Below are 21,157 nucleotides of genomic sequence, written 5' to 3'. Positions count from 1 at the left end.
ATCATAGATCGTGAGGCAGCCCTCCATGTTACCGCTGAGGTCCCTCTTTCCTATTGTAATAGGCTTCCTCAGAAGTCATGCTACCATTAGGTAGCCACTTGTATCCTAACAGCGTCCTTTGCCCCATCCCTGCAGTGTGGATGGCCAGGAGAGTGGGTACTATACAACACACACACACACAGAGGAATTAATGGTGATAGCATTTAACTCTAATTCTGAAGGAATTCTGGTCCATGGATTAGAACAATTTACCTCTCTTGCCGCTCTTAAATTGACTGCTCTAGCTAAAATAGTACAGGTCTGTGCTGTAGATTTAAAGTTCCTCCTGGGTTCAAGACTGCTGACGGCTCATGCACAGGGAGGAGGGCAATGTAGTCCTGTATGATGAAATTACCTTTTTCTCAGTTTGCTTAAAAAAAATAAAAACAAAAAAACAAAACAAAATAAAAAACCCTAGAAAATTACATACAAGAACCATTAGAACATTCAACCTGTAAAGCCAAGCTCTCAGAAGTTCAGAAATGCCAGAATTAAGGTAGCTTGTGCAATCTTACTTTGACCCCCTTATGTGTATGTGTTATGGTGCAGACTTTAATTACATGAGCACATACCGTTTGTTCTATAATAACTCTCTATCTTATGCGGTGCTCAGGCCAGACAGTGAATGAGACAGAAGGTTGCAAGAAGAGAAGGGGCATTTTCTTGTACCTAACACTGGACTGTGTCCCAGAAGAGGGGTTCTACTTCTACCTCTTGACACTAACTGATGTTTGTCAAAATTACAACACCTATGTGCAGAAGAGGCTGGATTAAAGTTACACAAATAGGAAATGCCAGAACTAACACTAACTTTTGAGAGCTTGACTTTGCAACCTTTATGTTCTTTTAACATAGGTGAGGTGTGGTTTTTTTTTGTATATAGTATGATAAAAGCAAGAAATCATCTATATTGTATTTATTTGTCTTGTGCTTGTAACTACAGGCCCAGCCTCACTGTGCTAGATGCTGTAAAAACGTACAACAAAGCTGCTGTCTTTGCCCTGAAGAGCTTGTGATTTAAATACAAGAAAAGAGATCATGGATATAGTCAACAGCTGTAACACTAAGACAGTAAAATGTATGGTGGAAAGAGGAGTAAGCCGAGGAAAGGCACAATCCTGCAGGTGCTCACCAGCATAACATGAAAAAGAACTACAAAAATATCAAAACATGAGAGGTTCTGCTAGAGAAGTAATGTAATGCCCTGATTTACAAAGGGCATTGGTGGTGGCTGTAGCATAATGTGGAGGTGATTCAAAAGGTAATTTCCTCTAGCTTTCCAATAAGATATAGGAAAACCTGTCTTGAATAGTGGCCTATTAGTAAAGGTGGAACAAAACTTTACTACAATACACTGGGAATACTTTTTGGTGGTCTCAAGGTAAGATACTGGATAAAAGGGTTGGTCTCAGACAAGTTTTACTATATCAAATTTGACCTGTGGGGCTGTCCATAAGTTATGTAACTCATTTGAGGTGGGTCTTTAATCTTGTGAATTTGGTTCTTTATTACGAAGTGTTACAAAAGATTGGGAGGGTCTTGAATTTTTTTTTTAAAGGTTGTGTAATTTATGAACAGCCCCTGTGATCTTTGGCAGTGTGGACTGCCAGTCAAGGACTGAATGAATAAGGGGGAAGAGCTCTTCTTTCATGCAGAACAGAGTTGTGGCACACCGGATGGTATAGAGAAGCCTGTACTGCCACTGCCTCAGCTAGAAAATAAAAAATGTAAGGAAAGCTCCTATAGAACAAGGTGAGCAATAAATAATATTTATGTGGCTTTGGAAGCTCCTCAAGTACGTTCTGGAAGGATTTGGCAATGGGGAAGCTAAATATATTGGGTGGGATTATTTTACTGGAATTTGGCTCTAGGACAGAATAAAAGAAGGACCTGGCAGGTGCATGCATCTTAGGAGCCACTAGAAACATAATATGACGCTTAACAAACGGGTCTTTGTTTCCTATGTTAAATAATCTGAGACTGAGTACAAGAGTCATTTCTTAAGTTGTTATTAGCACAACAGCTTAACAAAATAAATTGTAACCTCTTTTGTCTCCATTCCAGTTTGCATAAAATAATATTGTAAGTATAAATTAGCTGAATATGATAGCCTATTGTTAAAAAAGTCAATACAATAAAATAAAACTACACAACTAAAGTATTTGAATCGGAAAGAATATTCTGCCACATTCACTTCAGGTTATCTGGGTTTTGAAATCTCCTATCGAGGAAAGAAAATGAGGCAAGATTTTAAGGAACTAACTTTGTTTGAGGATTAGAAGGCCTTTTTTTCATAAATGGTGGCACCTGTAGCTTCCTCAGACTTCAAATGAAGCTGTGGATGCTCAGCCCCTCTAAGAAGCATAAAGCTATAAATTGCTGTACTGTTAAGGTTTCGTTTTCAAAACTGTCCAGACAATCACAACTAAATTGAATGAACAGCTAGCAAGATTGCATGTGCAAGCAGAATATTTCTACACATGGATTCGTATTTGCTTATTTGCAAGTACTCAGTTTGCACACAATCATTGATAATCGTATGCACAATGTGCTATGCTATGTTAGCAGCTATAGTTATGAAAATCAGGCTGTTAATGCCCTATGTTATATTCAAACATAATACCATTGCCTAAGGGGAAGTTATTCAGGAATAAGGTAAGATGTGCATTTAAAACACTATTGCTAGCTGGAAGAACTCCCTGTGTGGACTCTTACTATTGAAGTTATTTTACTATAAATTATTCTATAGCTATAATGGAAAACTGTAGTTATTTAGAAACAGCTATGCCAGTCAATTTCCCCATGTACACAGGCCCTAAGAGAGACAAAATCTTTCAGACACTGTTATTCATAAGCTCACTCTCTGTTCAGGTAAAATATATATCAAGTTATGGCAGTTTAGTTTAGGGCTAGGTGTTTCCATATCTGAGTGTGGGAACCTCCCTTTCTGTAAATATACACTATATAATAGCTCTGTGTGTGCATGTTCTTGTAGAGAGTTAGTGTGTTTAGTTTCTAATATGACGTTTAAGACTTTGGAATGCAGACTTGTACTCAGAATAACTGTAGGCATGGGTGGCAAATTTGTAGAAATTTTGGTGGTGCCCAGAACCCGCCCCCACAACTCTGCCTCCCCAAACTCCCCCCCCACCTGCCTAAGGCTCTGGGGTGCAGGGGTCTGGGGTGCAGGTCCTGGGCTGGGGATTAGGGTGCAGGAGGGGTGCAGGGTGCAGGCTTTGGGATGGAGTTTGGGTGCTGGGTGCAGGCTCCAGGCTGGGGCAGGGGGTGGGTGTGCAGGAGGGGGTGAGGGTGCAGGCTCTGGGAGGGAGTTTGGGGATAGGAGGGAGTGCAGGGGTGAGGGCTGTGGGGATGAAGATGAGGGATTCATGATGCAGGACAGGGCTCAGGGCTGGGGCAGAGGGTTGGGGTGTGGGGTGAGGGCTGTGGGGCTGAGGATGAGGGGTTCATGATACGGGGGGGCTCAGGGCTAGGGCAGAGGGTTGGGGTGTGGGGTGAGGGCTGTGGGGCTGAGGATGGGGGGTTCATGATGGGGGGCTCAGGGCTGGGGCAGAGGATTAGGGTGTGGGGGGATGAGGGTTGGGGCTGAGGGGTTCATGCTGTGGGGGGGCTCAGGGCTAGGGCAGAGGATCAGGGTGCGTAGGGATGAGGGCTCTGGCTGGGGATGAGGGGTTTGGGGTGTTGGAGCGGCTCAGGGTAAGGGCAGCCTGCCTTGCCATTAGTGAATGGTGGGCGCTAGGACCCTGGGGCAGCAGACAGCAGTTCTGCCGGGAGCTGCTCTACTCCGGCAGCAGAAGCAGGCAGGGCTGGCTGCTTTCTGTCAGGCAGGGACACGGCGGGGCGGGGGAGGGGGTAGACCCGCGGGGGCCAGGGCCTGATTCAGGCAGGGCCAGGGGAGAGACCCAGCTCCAAATATTCCTGGAGCAGGGCACCCTGCCCTGAATATTCCTGGTGCTCGAGCACTGCAAACATATATAACCTGCCGCCTATGACTGTAGGTACAGTGTGGTCCAAAATGGTATTTGCTGGGTTAATCAGGGTGATCACATGAAAGGGGGAGATGTTATATTTACTTTAGCTCACAAACGGTATATGCAAGGCAGCCAAGTAACTACATCACTTGTAATCTTTCCTTATAAACTGAATGTAATTCTACTGTAAACAGTGGCTTTCAAAGTATTCAGGAATAATTCAGTCAGAAAACTGTTGATTTTTCCCTCCAGTAGTCTCCGTTCACAACCCCTTATGGTTCTGTTCTATAATAGTTTCCATTATAACTCCATTTCCAGTCATATAACTGTCTGAAATGTACACCTTTCAGGCTGAAATTTTCCAAACGTGGCCTTTAACCAAAGAGTAAATATTTCTAGAAAGTTTTGGGGGGGGGGAATGTTTAATCTGTTTTTGAGTGAGATTAGAGTGAAAAAATATACTTTCCCTATTATAAAACATGATCTCATTTTTTTGTAAATAACTTGATAGCTGAAATAGTTGAGAACCAAGTTGAAATTAGGCATGGAAATTGACTTCACTAAGAAGGAGGGCTTTTAAGGGTTCTGATGGAAAAAAAGATGGTTTTAACTTACTGGACTATGAGCCTCTGGAGATCACACTATCTGAACACGTCATAGATCTTGCATGCAGTGTTGTTGAGCCATGTAACAGTATATTAGAGAGATAAGGTGGGTGAAGTAATATTTTTTTATTGGACCAGCTTCCGTTGGTGAGAGAGACAAGCTTTCCAGCTTACACAGAGCTTATGTGGCAGCTGTGTAAATGCTTATTTAAGTTTATCCCTGTTCAGCAAAGCATTGAAGTGGTACTTAACTAAAACCCTATTGACTTTAAGGGGGCTTGAAAGTGTGTGCTCAACAGTTAATTATGTGTTTGTGGACTTTGCGGAAGTGGTGCTTTATTGAATCTATCAGTCTGCACACCTTTTCAGTGAAACTGCCTCCTTATTTCCATTTATGGGTAAGGTAAGAAAGGCACAGAGCTGGCACTGCTAACATTTTGGAAAGCATCCACGAATTTTGGTTGCTTTATTGTTTAAGAGCTCTGCTGCTGCCATATCTCGGTGTCTCAGCAGCTGTGTCTAAAGCACTGAGCAGCTGGAACTCCTAATTATTTTAGCTAGTAGGTGTTGTAAATTAGGCACACACAATGAGTAAGCGCTCTTGGAAAAATGTATGCCTGTCAGTGACTTGCCCAACCCACTTCCCAAAGGAAGTTTGTGCCAGAGTTAGGAACAGAGCCTGGAGCAGGGCTGCACAATGGGCTGATGCCTCTCAACAATTACAGGTGTGGGCTGAGTTACCCTCTCTGCAAAATGACAGGTTTCAGAGTAGCAGCTGTGTTAGTCTGTATCTGCAAAAAGAACAGGAGTACTTGTGGCACCTTAGAGACTAACAAATTTATTTGAGCATAAGCTTTTGTGGGCTACAGCCCACTTCATCAGATGCATAGAATGGAACATATGGTACGAAGATATATATACATATAGAGAACATGAAAAAGTGGAAGTAGCCATACCAACTGTAAGAGGCTAATTAATTAAGATGACCTATTATCAGAAAAAAAAATTTGTAGTGATAATCAAGATGGCCCATTTTAGACAGTTGACAAGAAGGTGTGAGGATACTTAACATGGGGAAATAGATTCAATATGTGAAATGACCCAGCCACTCCCAGTCTCTATTCAAATCCAAGTTAATGGTATCTAGTTTGCATATTAATTCAAGTTCATCAGTTTTTCATTGGAGTCTGTTTTTGAAGCTTTTCTGTTGCAAAATTGCCACCTTTAAGTCTGTTACTGAGTGACCAGAAAGGTTGAAGTGTTCTCCTACTGATTTTTGAATGTTATGATTCCTGATGTCAGATTTGTGTCCATTTATTCTTCTGCGTAGAGACTGTCCGGTTTGGCCAATGCACATGGCAGAGGGGCATTGCTGGCTAATGTGAATCAGGTCCTATGATGGTGTCATTTGAATAAATATGTGGACAGAGTTGGCATCGGACTTTGTTGCAAGGATAGGTTCCTGGGTTAGTGTTTTTGTTGTGTGGTTGCTGGTGAGTATTTGCTTCAGGTTGGGGGGCTGTCTGTAAGCGAGGACTGGTCTGTCTCCCAAGATCTGTGAGAGTGAGAGATCATCATTCAGGATAGGTTGTAGATCTTTGCAGGGCCGCCCAGAGGATTCCGGGGGCCCGGGGTCTTTGGCGGCGGGGGGCCCTTCTGTTCCTGGACCTGCCGCCGAAGTGCCCTGAAGACCCGCGGCGGGGCGCTGCTGAATTACCGCCGAAGCGGGACCCGCCGCCGAAGCGCAGCCCGGTCTTCGGCGGTAATTTGGCGGAGGGGGGCCCCGCCGCGGGTCTTCGGGGCACTTCGGCGGCGGGTCCCGGAACGGAAGGGCCCCCCGCCGCCGAATTACTGCCGAAGACCGGGCTGCACTTCGGCGGCGGGTCCCGCTCCGTCTTCAGAGGTAATTCACCAGCGGGGGGTCCTTCCGCTCTGGCGAAGACCGGGAGCGGCAGAAGCTCCTGCGCCCGGCCCCACAAGAGTTTGCCGGGCACCCCGGAGCGAATGAGGGACCCCGCTCCAGGGGCCCCGCAAAACTCTGGTGGGGGCCCCCGTGGGGCTCGGGGCCAATTGCCCCTCTTGCCCCCCCCCCCTCTGGGTGGCCCTGGATCTTTGATGATGTGCTGGAGAGGTTTTAGTTGGGGGCTGAAGGTGACGGCTAGGGGCGTTGTTATTTTCTTTGTTGGGCCTGTCCTGTAGTAGGTGACTTCTGGGTACTCTTCTGGCTCTGTCAATCTGTTTTTTCCCTTCAGCAGGTGGGTACTGTAGTTTTAAGAATGCTTGATAGAGATCTTGTAGGTGTTTATCTCTGTCTGAGAGATTGGAGCAAATGCAGTTGTATCTTAGAGCTTGGCTGTAGATAATGTGTCCTCAATGGAAGCTGGAGGCATGTAGGTAAGAATAGCGGTCAGTAGGTTTCCGGTATAGGGTGGTGTTTATGTGACCATTGCTTATTAGCACTGTAATGTCCAGGAAATGGCCCACTTGTGTGGATTGGTCTAGGCTGAGGTTGATGGTGGGATGGAAATTGTTGAAATCATGGTGGAATTCCTCAAGGGCTTCTTTTCCATGGGTCCAGCTGATGAAGACGTCATCAGTGTAGCGCAAATAGAGTAGGGGCCTTACCCTGCGGCAAGCACACAGTGGGGCAGGCCCACCGCTCACAGCAGGGGCTGGGTAAGCGAGACAGGGGCTGTGACCCCCCCCCTTCCTGGCTAGCAGCCTCACCTGAGGCCTTTGGTGTTATTGCACTGTGGTGCATTGTCTGGCACATGGGCCCTCCAGCCCCTGGGGCTGGGCTGCCGGCCAAGGGAGTGGCGCCTCCCCCCGGTCCCCTGGCAGAGCACCGAGTGCCACCATGGGTGGGGCGGCACAACGCTGGCCATGGCCAGTCCGCCCCTGGCCCCAGGTGCACAAAGTCACGTGCCCTACGCATGGCAGCTGCTCGGGGGGGGGGGTTCGTGCTCAGGTGCCCACAAGGCGAAAACGAGGTTGGTGAATGGGAGGGGAAGGCGAATCTCCCGCCATTTTGCACTCGAGCCAAGCGCCCTCCCAGGTCCCCGGCTGCCAAGCAACGTCCCTAAGCGGCGAGCCCGCCACCGCCTCTCAGCTCCCGGCGTGCACCGCGGCAGGTGGGGCGGGGAGACGCGGTGCACGCTGGGAGTTGTAGTACGACTGGTTCCGCTTGTCACGTTACTGGAGACGCCGGTGTCTCGGTGTCCGCGGGGGCGGGGCCGGCCCGCTCCCCGCACTCGGCGCCATGGCCGGCGCCGGCAGGAAGAAGCAGGTTCGCTTCGCCCGGCCGGAGGCGGAGGACGGGCGGCGGGGCGGCGAGGGGCCGGCGGCGGAGCAGAGTCTCCTCCCGGAGCCCGCGCCGCGGCCTGAGGTGATCGTAGCCGGCGGCGGCGGCAGGAGCCGGGCCGGGGAGGGAGCGACGCTGCTGCTGCGATGGTGCATCTCCGGGGTGCTGTGCTCGGCCTTCCTGGGCCTGGTGAGCGGGGCTGGGCCTCCCCTTCCGCCTTGCGGGCACCGACTCCCCGGCAAACCCCGGCCCGGCCCGGGCAGCGCTGCCCCAGGGAGCCCCTGTGCTGGGTGGACCTGGTGACGGTGCTGGTTTGGCGCAGCCCCTGCCCCCGGGGGCAGGTCCCTGAGCGGGGCCAGCGAGAACAGGACCTGCAGTGCTGGGGCCAAGCAAGGGCCCCTCTAGCCCAGGGGTCTCGAACTCAAATGACCACGAGGTGACGAGGGCCACATGGGGGCTACTTCATTGGCCTGAGGGCCGCATCACTGACACCCCCTCGCTGCCTCGCCCCCACCCCACCCCTTCCATGAGGCCCCACCTCTTCCAACCCCTTTCCTGAAGTCCCCACCCCAACTCCGCCCCCTCCCTGCCCCCGAGGGTGCATGAGGGGTGTGTGGGGGGGGCTCAGGGCAGGGAGTTGAGGTGCAGCAGGGGGTTGGGGTGCAGGCAGGGGGCTCAGGGTACAGAAGGGGTGTGGGATGCGGCAGGGGGCTCAGGATTGGGGGTTGGGGTTCAAGCACGGGGCTGAGGGCAGGGGATTGTGGTGCAGAAGGGCTGTGGGATGTAGCGGGGGGTATGGGTAGGGGGCTCAGGGCAGGGAGTTGGGGTGGGCGGAGTGTAGGAGGGCTTCGGGCTCCGGGGTGGCAGCAGCACGTACCAGGGCAGGATCCCGGCCCCGCTCTGTGAAGTAGCTGGAACCATGTCCCTGTGGCCCCTGGGAGAGGGGTGCCGTGGGGCTCTGCATGCTGCTTGCCACACCTCCAGGCACCTCCCCTGAAGCTCCCATGGGCCGCAGTTCCCTGTTCCTGGCCAATGGGAGCTCCGGGGTCGGGAGGGCGGTGCCTGAAGCCAGGGAAACACACAGAGGGAACTCTCTGCGCTCTTCTCCCCGCCTCAGGGACATGATGCCAGCCGCTTCAGGCAGTGATGTGGGGCTTGAGGGGGGCAATCCTGCGGCTGTAGTTTGTGGTAGGCCGGGGGGAGGGCGCGGGCCGTTGGCGGGTCGCAGGAAATAGCCCCACGGGCTGGGTGTTTGAGACCCCTGCTCTAGCCCCATATCTTGTCTCTGACAGCTGCTTCAGCAAGGACCAGAACAGGGTAATTAGTGATAGATCCACCCCCTGTTGTCCAGTCTCAGCTGCTGATATATGGAGGTTTAGGGATACCCAGAGCATGGAGCTGCATCTCTGACTATCTTGGCTAATAGCTATTGCTGGACCTATGCTCCATGAATGTATGTAATTTTTTTTACCCCAGTTATAGTTTTGGCCTTTGCAACATACCCTGGCAACGAGTTCCACAGGATACCTGTGGGCTGTGTGAAGAAATACTGTCATATGTTTGTTTTAAACCTGCTATCTATTAATTTCATTGGGTGACCCCTGGTTCTTGTGTTATGTAGAGGGATAAATAACACTGCTTTATTCATTCTCTCCACACCATTCAGATAGTAATAAACTAATGAGGCAGCACAGAGAGCATTGATAGAGCCCTAGGTTTGAACTCAGCCATGTGGGCTTCCTGGTAATTTCTAGATAGTATTTTGGGCTTGGTTTGTCTCACAGGCAGGTGAAACTATCCCAGGTGCTCAGCTGCTTGAGGAGTAATGTTTCTGTAGCATTAGATTGTATAAGAACCTTTATTTTGCACAGTACTGAGCACACTGCTGGTACTGAAGTGATGACTGTCCCATACAGCCAAGTTTTCCTTTGGTATTGTTCTCACGATGAGGTACTGTGAAACTCACTTGAGTGCTCCACAAGCTTATTGCAAAGGTGACTGCAAGCAAAACTTAAATTTCACTTGGTGCTTTTCACACAGTGACAAGAAAATGTGTATGTAAATTTAGAGATGATCTCGCTAAAACAGATTTGGATTACATCAAGTGATATTTTAATATTCATTAGTAAGGCTAAGATTTTTGTCCTGGATATTGTTAGTAAAAGTCATGGACAGGTCACAAGCAAAAAAGAAAAATTAATGGAAGCCATGACTGGTCCCCGACTTTTACTAAAAATATCCAGGACAAAATGGGGATCTGCGCATCCCCACGCCGCCTGAAGTGGGGCAGCTGCGCAGGGGACTGCAGGGTACCCCTACTGCCTGCAGCTCCGGGGGTTGTCCACTGCCTGTGAAGGCTGAGAGCTGTGGGGTGCCCCCAGCTCCCATGCCACCCCCACCACCCACAGGGGCCAGAGGCGCCTGGTGAGCCAGCAGCTCGGGGATTCCCACGCCGCCTCCATTGCCTGTGAGCTTGGGGGTTCCCCTCCACCCCTGACGGCTGCCAGAGGCAGCAGGGGTACCCCGCAGCTCCTAGCCCTGTGGGTGGCAGGGGACCCTGCACCTCCCAACTGCTGAAGTCATGGAGGTCGCTGGAAGTCACGGATTCTGTGACTTCCATGACCTCTGTGACTAAATTGTAGACTTATTCGTTAGAAGTATTACCATGGCACCTAGGAACCATAGTCCAGGACCAGAACTCAATTGTGCTTAGTGCTGTACAAAAACAGACAAAAAGACTGTTCCTGCCTTGAAGAGCTTGCTGTGTAAGGCAGTGTCTACACTGCCACTTTCAGCGCTAACACTTTAGTTGTTCAGGGGTGTGAAAAAACACCTCCCTGATGCCAAACGTTTTAGCACTGAAAAGCACCAGTATAGACAGTGCTTTATCACCGGGAGCCACACTCCTGGTGACATTCAGAGTGGTTATTTTTTTATCGCTGGGAGAGGTCTCCCCCCCCCCTCCCCCCGCGATAAAGCGTGACTACAGTGCCCACCTCACAGCGCTGCCGTGGCTGCGCTGTAACATGCGCAGTGTAGACATACCCTAAGTAACCTGCCAACCTATTTCGGGCTTGTCTTAGGTGAAATTCCTTACCAAGTTGTAAGTTAAGTTGATAACTGGCACTGTGAAACCAAAATAAGAGTGCCCCCAACGTAAGACTGCATTGTTTAACTAAATCAGTTTCTAAAGTGACTTAATTAAAATGGTATAATTTTTGTTTGCAGACAAAGTCTTAGTAACATAATATGAACTATATCATTTCTTGCTGCTGGTGAGAGTTTATTTTGTTAACCTTCTGTCCTCTAAAATGAGCAAACAAAAGATCCCCACTGTTTTTCAGGGTATGAGCATTGCTGTCTTGGGACCTACATTTCAAGATTTGGCTGCAAATGTGAATAAAAATGTCAGTGATATTTACTACATTTTCGTGGGTCGTTCTCTGGGGTACCTTGGTGGTTCAGTGATTGGAGGGATTATCTTTGACTGCGTGAACCCTCATCTCCTCTTGGGTAAGTGTACTCAAAATAATTCTTTTTTATGTGACAAATGTATAGCTTGATGAATCTCTAATATCGTTATTAAGTGTCATAACTTGCACTATTTCCAGAGGGGTTGGTATAGTAACAAATTGTGAAAGTTGTGTTCAAAAATATATCTCAAGCCAGTTTTCACCTCCTTTACCTTGGTGTGTCATGCAAGTATCCAGTTGGTCTTTACACCGCAGTCTTGCACAATGAAAGTTGCATATACGCTATCACCAGCATTGTCATACTCCTTTAAAAATATTGTACACTGCTGCAGGAGTGATGTAATTAAAAACTATGAAATTTTGTTTCTATTTGTCAGTTTCATTCCTGTCTCCTTTTATTGCAAAAGACCACATCTATCTCTGTCAGAACTGAATAAAAGATGCCTTTTGCTCAAACAAAAAGAAGCAGAGTTGGATTTTTGTTTTTCTATATCAAATGGCTGGTTCTGAGAATATTTATATAAAACAAATCAAATTTGATAATGGCCACATCACAAGCTACATGAGAAAAATGAGAGAAGCTCAGCTGAGACTCACATCTGATCACCTGTATTGCTGTCAGTGATACCATTTCACACAATTGAGTTACAACTCTACAAAGAAAAGATGTTGCAAACTCAACCTCTGTTAAAATACACTGCACCGGCTAAAATTTTTTCTGTTCCATTAAACCCTGACATGCATAAAATTTATGAATAAAATCTAGACCAATCTTCTGCTTCTCATTGATTCTAATTTATCTGTCAGACATGAGGCAAGTAATCTGAAGACAAAGTTATCTGAAACCTGAAACAGAGATTCCTGAACTAATAAAGCAAAATCTTTCATGCTTATCATATTCAAAAGTAAGGTGAACTGACGGCAAGCTCTAAACACAGTTATCTGTAGAACTGTTTCCTAGGTTTTGCCTCAATTTTTCATGTACCGTTGTTGTCAATTTGAGAAATAATTTGCATGCTTTCAATTTTCAGTTGGATAAGCAATGGAGAAAAGATCACATCTCAGAGGTTAACTAAGTTTAAGCGCCGTTAACAGAATTTATTAAATTTATTCTTTTTTAAACTGTACAATGAATTAGGAGCCTATTTATGATGTGGGCATATAACTTACTAATGTTAATGGAAGCTAAACTTGTGCATTGAGAGTAATTGGAGAAAATAGTTCAGTTGAGGACTTCCTAGTGTGATCACCAGAGCTGGTCAGAGGATGACATTTCAGTTTTGTGAAGAATTTGACTTTTGAAAATTTGACTTTGTTTTGAATTGAAATGAAACTCAAAATTTTTGAAATCTTCCAATCTAAAATGAGCTGTGCTTTGTGATCAAAATGTCTTGGTTTGACAGAACTAGAATGTTTCATTTTGGTTTTTATTTTATATTACTATCTAGTAATGCAAAATATAATTTTTTTAAACAGTCTCTTCAAAATGAAAAACTGAAACCTTTTGTTCCAAAAATCTCAAAATATCCCATTTTACATTGTCAGAATTTTTTTTTAGTTTTTCTCAAGAAGTAAATTTTGCTCAAATTCGGCTTGATTTTGTGAAGTATTTTGATTTTAACAGGCAATTTCTGAGGAAAAAATGGATCCGTCTAAGTCTTTTCAACCAGCTCTCATGAACACTAATTCAGTCTAACCTGACTGCTTGAAATTCAAGCAGTCTATCTTTAAAAACAGATTTTAATTATAAATTGACTATTTTGGATCTCTGTAGAAGTCATGCTGAAAACTGGAGCCTCAGTATGGATTTTGGATTACCTTTATAGGGTTAACCATGCTGGGAACAGCAGTTGGTCTTTATGCCATACCATGGTGTAAGAAAGCGCTATTGTTAACTGCCCTGATGTCAGTCATTGGGACTTCCATGGGTGTTCTAGACACAGGTAAGTGAACAGATCCTCTTCCCTGCTGCAGGAAGTCCTGTGGATTGAACGAGTCATTGGGAGTCTGTCAGCTCCTCTTGTATCTATCTGAGAGAATTGTTAGCACTAATGAGGTGCTAGAGATCCACAAGAGGTGAGTTTGTTTATCATTAGGACTTCCAATTTATGTGGCAAGCATGTTGTGTTGTCAGTATAGGCATAGGGCCTGCTAAAATAGTTATTTCGCTTAGTGAAGGAGGAGAAAAATGTATGTTTTGTTTTCTAGCATGCATGGTATATGTATGCTAAACTAAATTCGTGTTCATATCCATTGTCACTTGCCGTTAAAGTTACTCTCTCTCGCTGTTACTACAGTAACATCATCCATTCTGAAGACAGTAAGAGCAGATTTTTTTCCTGATTGTGATGCAAATGGTGAGATAAATGCCAAGCTGGAATAATCTCTAGAATGAATCTGCTGGTATATCCCTGACTGTATGTGGGATGGCCCAGAAAAATTGCCAAGTATTCCTCAATTAACTACTTATTCAACCCATTTGTGTGACTAAGTGAGTGAGCATCTATAATGCAAATTTGATGCTATGTGCTGAGAAGAGAGCCTAGGATTGAGTGTTACAAACAGTCTGTCAAAGAAGATCCTGAGCTTTATCTGGAATGCCATCATAGTGCCAAATGGAACACTGTTCGAAATGAGCTAGTTCTTGTTCTTGAGATAAAAAGGTTAAAAAAAAAACCCAGCATGTGCAGTGGAACCTTTTACTGCTTAATTTTTATAAGCAGAGCTTTACTCTGGCTAGACTTGCAGTTTGTACATTTCATGCCCTGAAAAAGGTAATGACCTTTGATTCCAGATATTATAAAAGAAGTTCTTTTATCTGCTTCCATTGTAGATTGTTCTGACAGATTGACTAGATATATATTAACTAAATAACTGATTGGGAAGAAACCATACTGTATCTTAAGTTTCCATATTAAATAAATGGATCCTCATTTCTTTAATCTGCAGGTGGAAATGTCCTTGCATTGAATATATGGGGAGCAGAGGTTGGACCACATATGCAGGCCTTACACTTCAGTTTTGCACTGGGTGCCCTTGTGGCCCCAATCCTGACAAAAATGGCATTGGGCAGCTTCATATCTCCTAAAGTCCACACAGAAGATGAAAAGACAAACCACTCTGTTCCGAGTGATATACCTAACGCACTGACTGGATCAGCACTGAAACTGCATTCTAATGTGAGCTTTATGTGGTCCTACATTGTCATAGGGACCTATATTTTGATAGTTTCTTTGTTGTTTGTTGTTCTGTATTCAAGGACCGGCTCAGCACGAGAAAAAGCAAAATCTTCTCTGCAGAAATGTCAAATTGCCAAATACCACTATGCCCTTCTCATTCTCCTTTTCCTTTTCTTCTTTTGCTATGTAGGAGCAGAGGTCACCTATGGCTCTTACATTTTCAATTATGCAGAGGTTTATGCAGACATGAAAGAAAGTGAAGCAGCTAGTTTGAACTCCCTTTTTTGGGGAGCATTTGCAGCTTGCAGAGGACTGGCAATCTGTTTTGCTACCTGTTTATACCCTGGTACTATGATTCTGCTGAGTGTCATAGGTTCCACTGTCTCCTCTCTGTTCCTGGCACTGTTGAGTAAGCATCCAATTTCGCTCTGGGTTGGAACAGCAGTGTATGGTGCATCAATGGCTACCATCTTTCCAAGTGGCATTTCCTGGATTGAACAGTACACCACCATACAAGGAAAGTCTGCTTCTCTCTTCGTAGTTGGTGCTGCCTTGGGGGAGATGTGCATTCCAGCAGTGGTTGGGTTCCTTGAAGGAAAACTTCACAATGTCCCTGTGATGATGTATGCTGCACTGGGAACATCTGTAGTGACAGCAGTACTATTTCCTGTAATGTATAAATTAGCCACTTCTCCCAGTGAGAGTAAGTTAAAAGATGGTGGTGGGAGCGAGGACCAGAAAGCTTTGTTGTCCAACTTTGAACTTAATGAAGATGAGGAAGATGAAGAGGATGCAGGAGAATGGAATGAAGCAGACTTTGAAGTAATTGAAATGAATGATACAGTGAGAAACTCTGTGGTAGAGACATCTCAAAAGATCCCAGGGGAGTCCCCAGCTAAAGTGTCCATGCAGCCACCTTCAAACATATTTAGTTCTTCTCCAGTGATTGCTCTTAGCTCCCCAGGGAGAAAGCAGTTCAATAGAGACAGAGAGAAGAATGATTAAAGTAAAATCTAGGCTTCTTACTTGAAATGACTGCCTGGCTTCTGTAAGGTAATAAACACAATCAAATTAGCTGTATTTGTAAAGTGATTCAGAATTTTAATAGTGGTACAAATCCAAGAGTTTCCACCTCCGTGCTTGCCAAATCGCAGTTTATGCTTATTCATTTTAGTCTGCAACCATGCATCCTGGAGTGAAAAAGAATGTGTATGTTGGACATACTAAAGAGGGAATCCGTGGTAATATGATCAGGTGTTGTGTCATGGAACTAAAAGCAATTTAGACTAAACATATGGGAAACATTTCTTAAATGTAAAGAAAGAAAATGATGGGCACCCTAATGTAACTTAAAGTGAGACTGTTCAGAGTATTTTAACCATATTTTTAGAACAATCCTGCATTGGTGGGAATAGATCAGGACGCACAGTGATCTTAATTGATCACCCTCATACAAATCAGAGAAGAATCTTGAACTTCTTGAATCTAGTGAAGGGGATATTTCCATGCACTTAAAGTCTGGGATGTAACATAAACCATGAAATTACTGGTAAGTTAAACACCAAGGTGTTAGTTGTGTCCTTGTCCTTTTGGGAAAGTGGAAAAGTTGATAGCTCAACAGCTTTAGTTAATGGATGTATTGTTGACTTTGTCTGGGAATTTCCTGGTTTTGTCATTTTTATGTAATGTTGTTTAAACATAGATTTCTGTGTTTAGTTCATTTTAAATCATGGAAACATCAAATATGTTACACTGGAATAAAATATTTATTTAGGGAGGTTTTAAAAAATGTGTATTATGTACTCTTTCCAAGGTTGCTTTGAAGAACAAAATGGTTTGTCACACATCTGCATTTTTTTTATTTTGCGATGGTGGAGAGAGAGGACAAGGGAGTTTTTAAAGTAGTTGTGCTGATCTGCTATAATTTTTAATTCTTGATTGTTGAGCCATTATTAGCTACTTTTTAATCAGTGTTTGATAACTAACCACTGGTATCACAGGCAGTATACACAGTAGTGTAGTCACTTACGTATCAGAGGGGTAACCGTGTTAGTCTGGATCTGTAAAAGCAGCAAAGAGTCCTGTGGCACCTTATAGACTAACAGACGTTTTGGAGCATGAGCTTTCGTGGGTGAATACCCACTTTGTCAGATGCATGCTCCAAAACTTCTGTTAGTCTATAAGGTGTCATAGGACTCTTTGCTGCTAGTTACTTTACATACCAAAGCTAAATTTCAAAGGCAATTTTACCGTTCTGGTAGGGTGACAAGATGGCAAGTGTGAAAAATCGGGATGGGGGATAATTGGAGCCTATATAAGAAAAAGACCCCAAAATCGGGACTGTCCCTATAAAATTGGGACATCTGGTCACGCTACTTTTTAGTAACCAATAACGCCTAGTCCATAGTATTGACAGAGGACCTTAACTCTCAAACCAGATTGTTCAAACAAAAGTTTTAAAGATCTGTTCTGGCTTTCCCTGAAGTTAATAGCAAAAATCCAGTGGGAGCACATACTTCTCTAGAAAAAGAAAATACATATCTTTTCAAAGCGAAATGTGCAAAGCTTAGTCTATGGCACACTTCAATAGCTGTTTACTTACCTCTGGAAAATTAATAGGTTACAGTTACTAATGAAACCTTCCCTTTTCTAACAGCCAGAGTACTGAGTGCAATCCAAGTTCTGAAAGGTACCAGAAGGTGACCTATAACTGCTTCTTTTGTGCAAGTTGGACTGGTGCCCTCTGCTTTTTACTCTGGTAACATTGTAATGTTTCAGATACTTTGAGATGATGTATTTGGATGCTGCCTTAAGAGAAGGTCCATGTTTTGCACAGATGAGGTACAGTGCAGCGTTTCATGTAGTATTTATCAACATCTTGGGGGTGTGTGTAAGATTGGAAATACCATGCTGGGGGAGGGAGGAAACACTGAGTGTTAGCAAATAAATAAATCACCATAGTGCCAAGAACAGACAAATATAGAAAGTGTTGCTTAGAATTAATTTGGAGCCTTCCATTTAATGCAGTCCGTCTATTTGAAAACCCAGATTTTGAAGGCAGCTTTTTCTGAGGCTGCATGATCAAAACTTGCTGTTTGTATTGCTCATTGGATAGTTAAGATTTTGCTGGTAATTTACTTTTGTAGTAAGGGTGGCAGTTTGTTTATTTACATTTGGAGCGTTTCTGTTATGTGGTATAGGATCTTTCTTTAGAAGTTTGGGTTTATGACTGACTGCTTCCCCTCTTCTCCCCTCCGCCCCCCCAAACAAATTTCGCTTTCCTCTGAAATCTGAGGGGAAGAAATAGAGCCATCCTGGAAAACTTTTGCAGTTTATGGTGAGAGACAATGAAATCTAGAAGACATTTCCCCTCCCCACTACACCGTAATGTTAGTGTAAATGCCAGTGTAGTGCCTGTTTTCCTGCAAAAGGGGGGAGCAAGATGAGATAATTGGATACTGACAGAAGACACACTTTAATAATGAACTGGTTCTGCACCTTGAGTTGTCTGTTCAGAAGGGTATATTTTACCTACCTGGGTCTGTGATTAAACATTGGTAGGTAATCCAACTAGTTTTTTTTTTTTTAATTTTTATCTTCATAGCTTCTGTTGTAGTATCACACCTGCTATATCAATGCATTACTAAACTTGGCTTATGCTGTTTCAGTTGCTGCACGAAAGCTCTCTCCTTCCCTTACTTAACAGTATAATGCTTGTAAATATTTAAGGACCATATTCTACCCTTGGATGCATATGGCTGCCCATAAAGTCAATGAAAGCAGCTCTGCATATGCATTTACAGTACTAGAGTTTGACCTGCAGATCAGTATAGAAAATAACAGCTGAACTGCAATGGTGGAGATCTTGGCTTAAATAAGGAAGTCTAGGGTAAGCTTTTGTGTCACATTCTGAAAATGCTATTGAAATTCTGCACTAATAAAGCACTTACCATTTAATACTATTTATGCATAATTGGAAAGCATGAATACTCTGTGCAACATGGTGTGCATGGATGGCAAAAATTTCATACATGACTTTGAAAACCAGCATATTAACAAAGGTGGTGAGTCTCTCATACTTCGTGCTTTTTTCCAGACTTTGTAAAAAGGGGTGTAATAGATCTATCGTTGCTGCAGGATCCTGAACAGAAATGGTTACAGCAACAGCAAACCTGACAGTCATGCTGTCCACATATGTGTGTTGTTTGAAACAAAACAGGCTTGACTACCTTTTAGAGATGTTTTAGACTTTTTTTTGTCAATCAACTGGGTTTTTACTAAAAGTGACACTCAAGCTTTAACTATTTTAAAGAGCTGTTATTTGACACAAAATCTAAACACATTATGTTCTATTTTTGAATAATCAGTTCTATTTTTATAAACGCTGTTTAGTATAACCTCTTAAACCCTGATGAACATACGTATTTTAATAAACCGTTTAAACTGAATAGGAATCAGGAATTTCATTCTTCTCTCCCATCAACATTAGAACAAGCATGAAACAAAGCAATAGGGCCAGTGCTGGGAGACTGGAAGGCTAAATTTTTTATTTTTTTTTGTGCTAAAGGGAGGGATAAAGTGAGGACGAGGACAGACAAAAAGAAAAAGAAATTTGTAATACTGAAGAGGGAGGTAATGTAAGCAAGGTCATTCTCAAGCATGTCTAATCAGTTTATAGACTAGTAGTGAAAATGAAATCCAAGCTCCATGGAAACTTACTTTAAATTTATGATCATAGCTGCTTTCTTCACAGTGTAGAGAGATTACATAATGTGGAGGTTTTATTTCAAGTTCACTGTATAAATTTTCTGCATGATGCATGTACCTAAATAATACTTTATATATATTTATATCATATAAATGATCAGAGGGTTCCCCTGCGATACAATACAAGAGTGGCAATGTGTAACACTGAAATAATTGGGGTAGTGTAAAGCTTTTCCTCCGTCACAGGACAATTGATGGAAAAGTTGAAACTAAGAAATGTGATATGTGGACAAAAAAACAAATCTGTAGTGTAGGTCATCAACTGCTTTGACCAATGTCATGTGGATATTTAGAATCAAGTTATACATTTAAAAATTACTTAGTAATAAGATGGTCTGTCTGTAAACCATTCCTAAAATGTTCAGATTGGCCGCTAGCACCCAGTGAGATGTTTTGCAGTATTTTTATTGAGCGATCACCTTCTCTTCAAATTTGAGCGCTTTAGTTACTGTGCAATGAAAACGTTAACTAAAATGGTGGTGGTATGTTCTTGCACAACAGCGAGCTTTCCCTTGCTACCCCCTTTTCAACAACTGTATTTAAATGTATATAGGCAGTTTTTGTACATCAGGTGATGCATACTGTTAAATGTAAAATATACTAAAGAAAGACCAGCCAGGATGTATGTCAGTTTAGACTGATTAAGAAACTAGGGTAATTAGTGGCATGCTGCATTAGAATATCACAAGTTTCCTTTGCTGTCATCTTAAGAGCCAACAACTATATGAAAGTTGCAGCCTTAAGTCAGTCACTCTGTTGGGGGATTTCTCAGCTTTTTGTTAGCTGGAAAACACAAGTTAATGGTGTTTACTTAAATTCAAGTAACTGTAGTATATTTGAATGTTAAAGGCTTCCTGGTTAAACTGCAATACCTGGTAAGTGCCTTCTTTGTCATTCAGTCAGTCAGTAAGTGTTTAATTAGGACGTTAGTTGTGAATTTGATCAAAACCTTAAGAGACAAAGTATTTTATACTAGAAACAACCAGTGTTCTTCATTTTTTTATTGGTTAATTTGACTATTTGGCACTACAGTTGTCATTTTAAGAAACACTCATTTCTTTAAGTGTCAGTGATCATCTTTAAATAGTAAAACATTCAGTTATAGGCTTGGGGGATCTGTGTTATTCTCAATAATAGCTAACTGAATTAATAGCAGTTGCTTATGTCATTGAGAATCACCGGTACAGAGTGAAGAAAGAGGAAAACACTATGAACATTTGCACATTAATGCAATAAGATCTGTCCCCTTCCTACATATTTAAGGTGGACAACTGCAGCAAATTGTCATCTATTAGTATGTTTTCATTTAGCCTGAAGATTGGCAATGTCCATTTAAAAAGAACAGAATGCAATACTGTGTTTAAGATGAAGTATTTAAATAAGGAACATTGTGAAGGTATTTTTGGTATTTGCACTTTTATCCCATAAATGAGACGGCACAAAGCTAGTATTCTCAAGTAGGCAACAGTTCTTGGTGGTTTTTCTGTAAGTCCAGTCTTGCTGTTGCTACTGCTGATGCAATGATCTACACTTAATTTTTTCCTCATACCTTTACCCTTTTGTGTACGGTTGGGTTTTTGATTTAATAGATTTAGGTTGAAAACTGGTTGATGTTTACATGACTGTGTAATGTGAAGTTTATTGGATAAACTGTTTCTTGAATGTAATAAATTGCTCTAATTTACAAACAAGAGTATCTTTTTACAATAAAGCTTGTACTGTGTTTCTGAAAGCTACTCGGGCTTTAAATTTGCAATAAATAAAGGCCTATGACCTGTTTCTAGTAATGTAGAAATAGTTACCG

General features: G+C 43.6%; 1 protein-coding gene across 6 annotated transcripts; it reads left to right on the top strand.

Moving 5' to 3' along the window:
• The first annotated feature begins 2,662 nt into the window (after positions 1 to 2,662).
• On the top strand, positions 2,663 to 17,966 carry MFSD4B (major facilitator superfamily domain containing 4B). 6 transcript variants are annotated; one of them, XM_039529361.1, is made up of 4 exons: positions 2,663 to 2,694; positions 11,279 to 11,447; positions 13,234 to 13,350; positions 14,357 to 17,966. In XM_039529361.1, the coding sequence occupies exons 2-4, from the start codon at positions 11,282 to 11,284 to the stop codon at positions 15,589 to 15,591; spliced, it is 1,518 nt and encodes a 505-aa protein (XP_039385295.1). In that variant the 5' UTR covers positions 2,663 to 2,694; positions 11,279 to 11,281; the 3' UTR covers positions 15,592 to 17,966. The 6 variants fall into 6 exon arrangements, with proteins under 6 accessions (XP_039385295.1, XP_039385294.1, XP_039385291.1 ...); XM_039529360.1 differs by lacking the exon at positions 2,663 to 2,694 and adding an exon at positions 7,633 to 7,764; XM_039529356.1 differs by lacking the exon at positions 2,663 to 2,694 and adding an exon at positions 7,794 to 8,123.
• Positions 17,967 to 21,157: the final 3,191 nt, after the last annotated feature.

Source organism: Mauremys reevesii, linkage group 3, assembly GCF_016161935.1.
Source record: "Mauremys reevesii isolate NIE-2019 linkage group 3, ASM1616193v1, whole genome shotgun sequence".
Lineage (NCBI taxonomy): Eukaryota > Metazoa > Chordata > Testudines > Geoemydidae > Mauremys > Mauremys reevesii.
The sequence above is the reverse complement of the archived record's forward strand: the minus strand, read 5'-3'. Positions and strand labels throughout refer to the sequence as shown.

Excerpts from the sequence above, each read along its gene's own strand:
- MFSD4B (XM_039529356.1), top strand. The coding sequence starts at position 7,893 with ATGGCCGGCGCCGGCAGGAAGAAGCAGGTTCGCTTCGCCCGGCCGGAG. Across the intron at positions 8,124-11,278 it reads GCTCGGCCTTCCTGGGCCTG|GGTATGAGCATTGCTGTCTT; the intron begins GTGAGCGGGGCT and ends ACTGTTTTTCAG. Across the intron at positions 13,351-14,356 it reads CATGGGTGTTCTAGACACAG|GTGGAAATGTCCTTGCATTG; the intron begins GTAAGTGAACAG and ends TTTAATCTGCAG.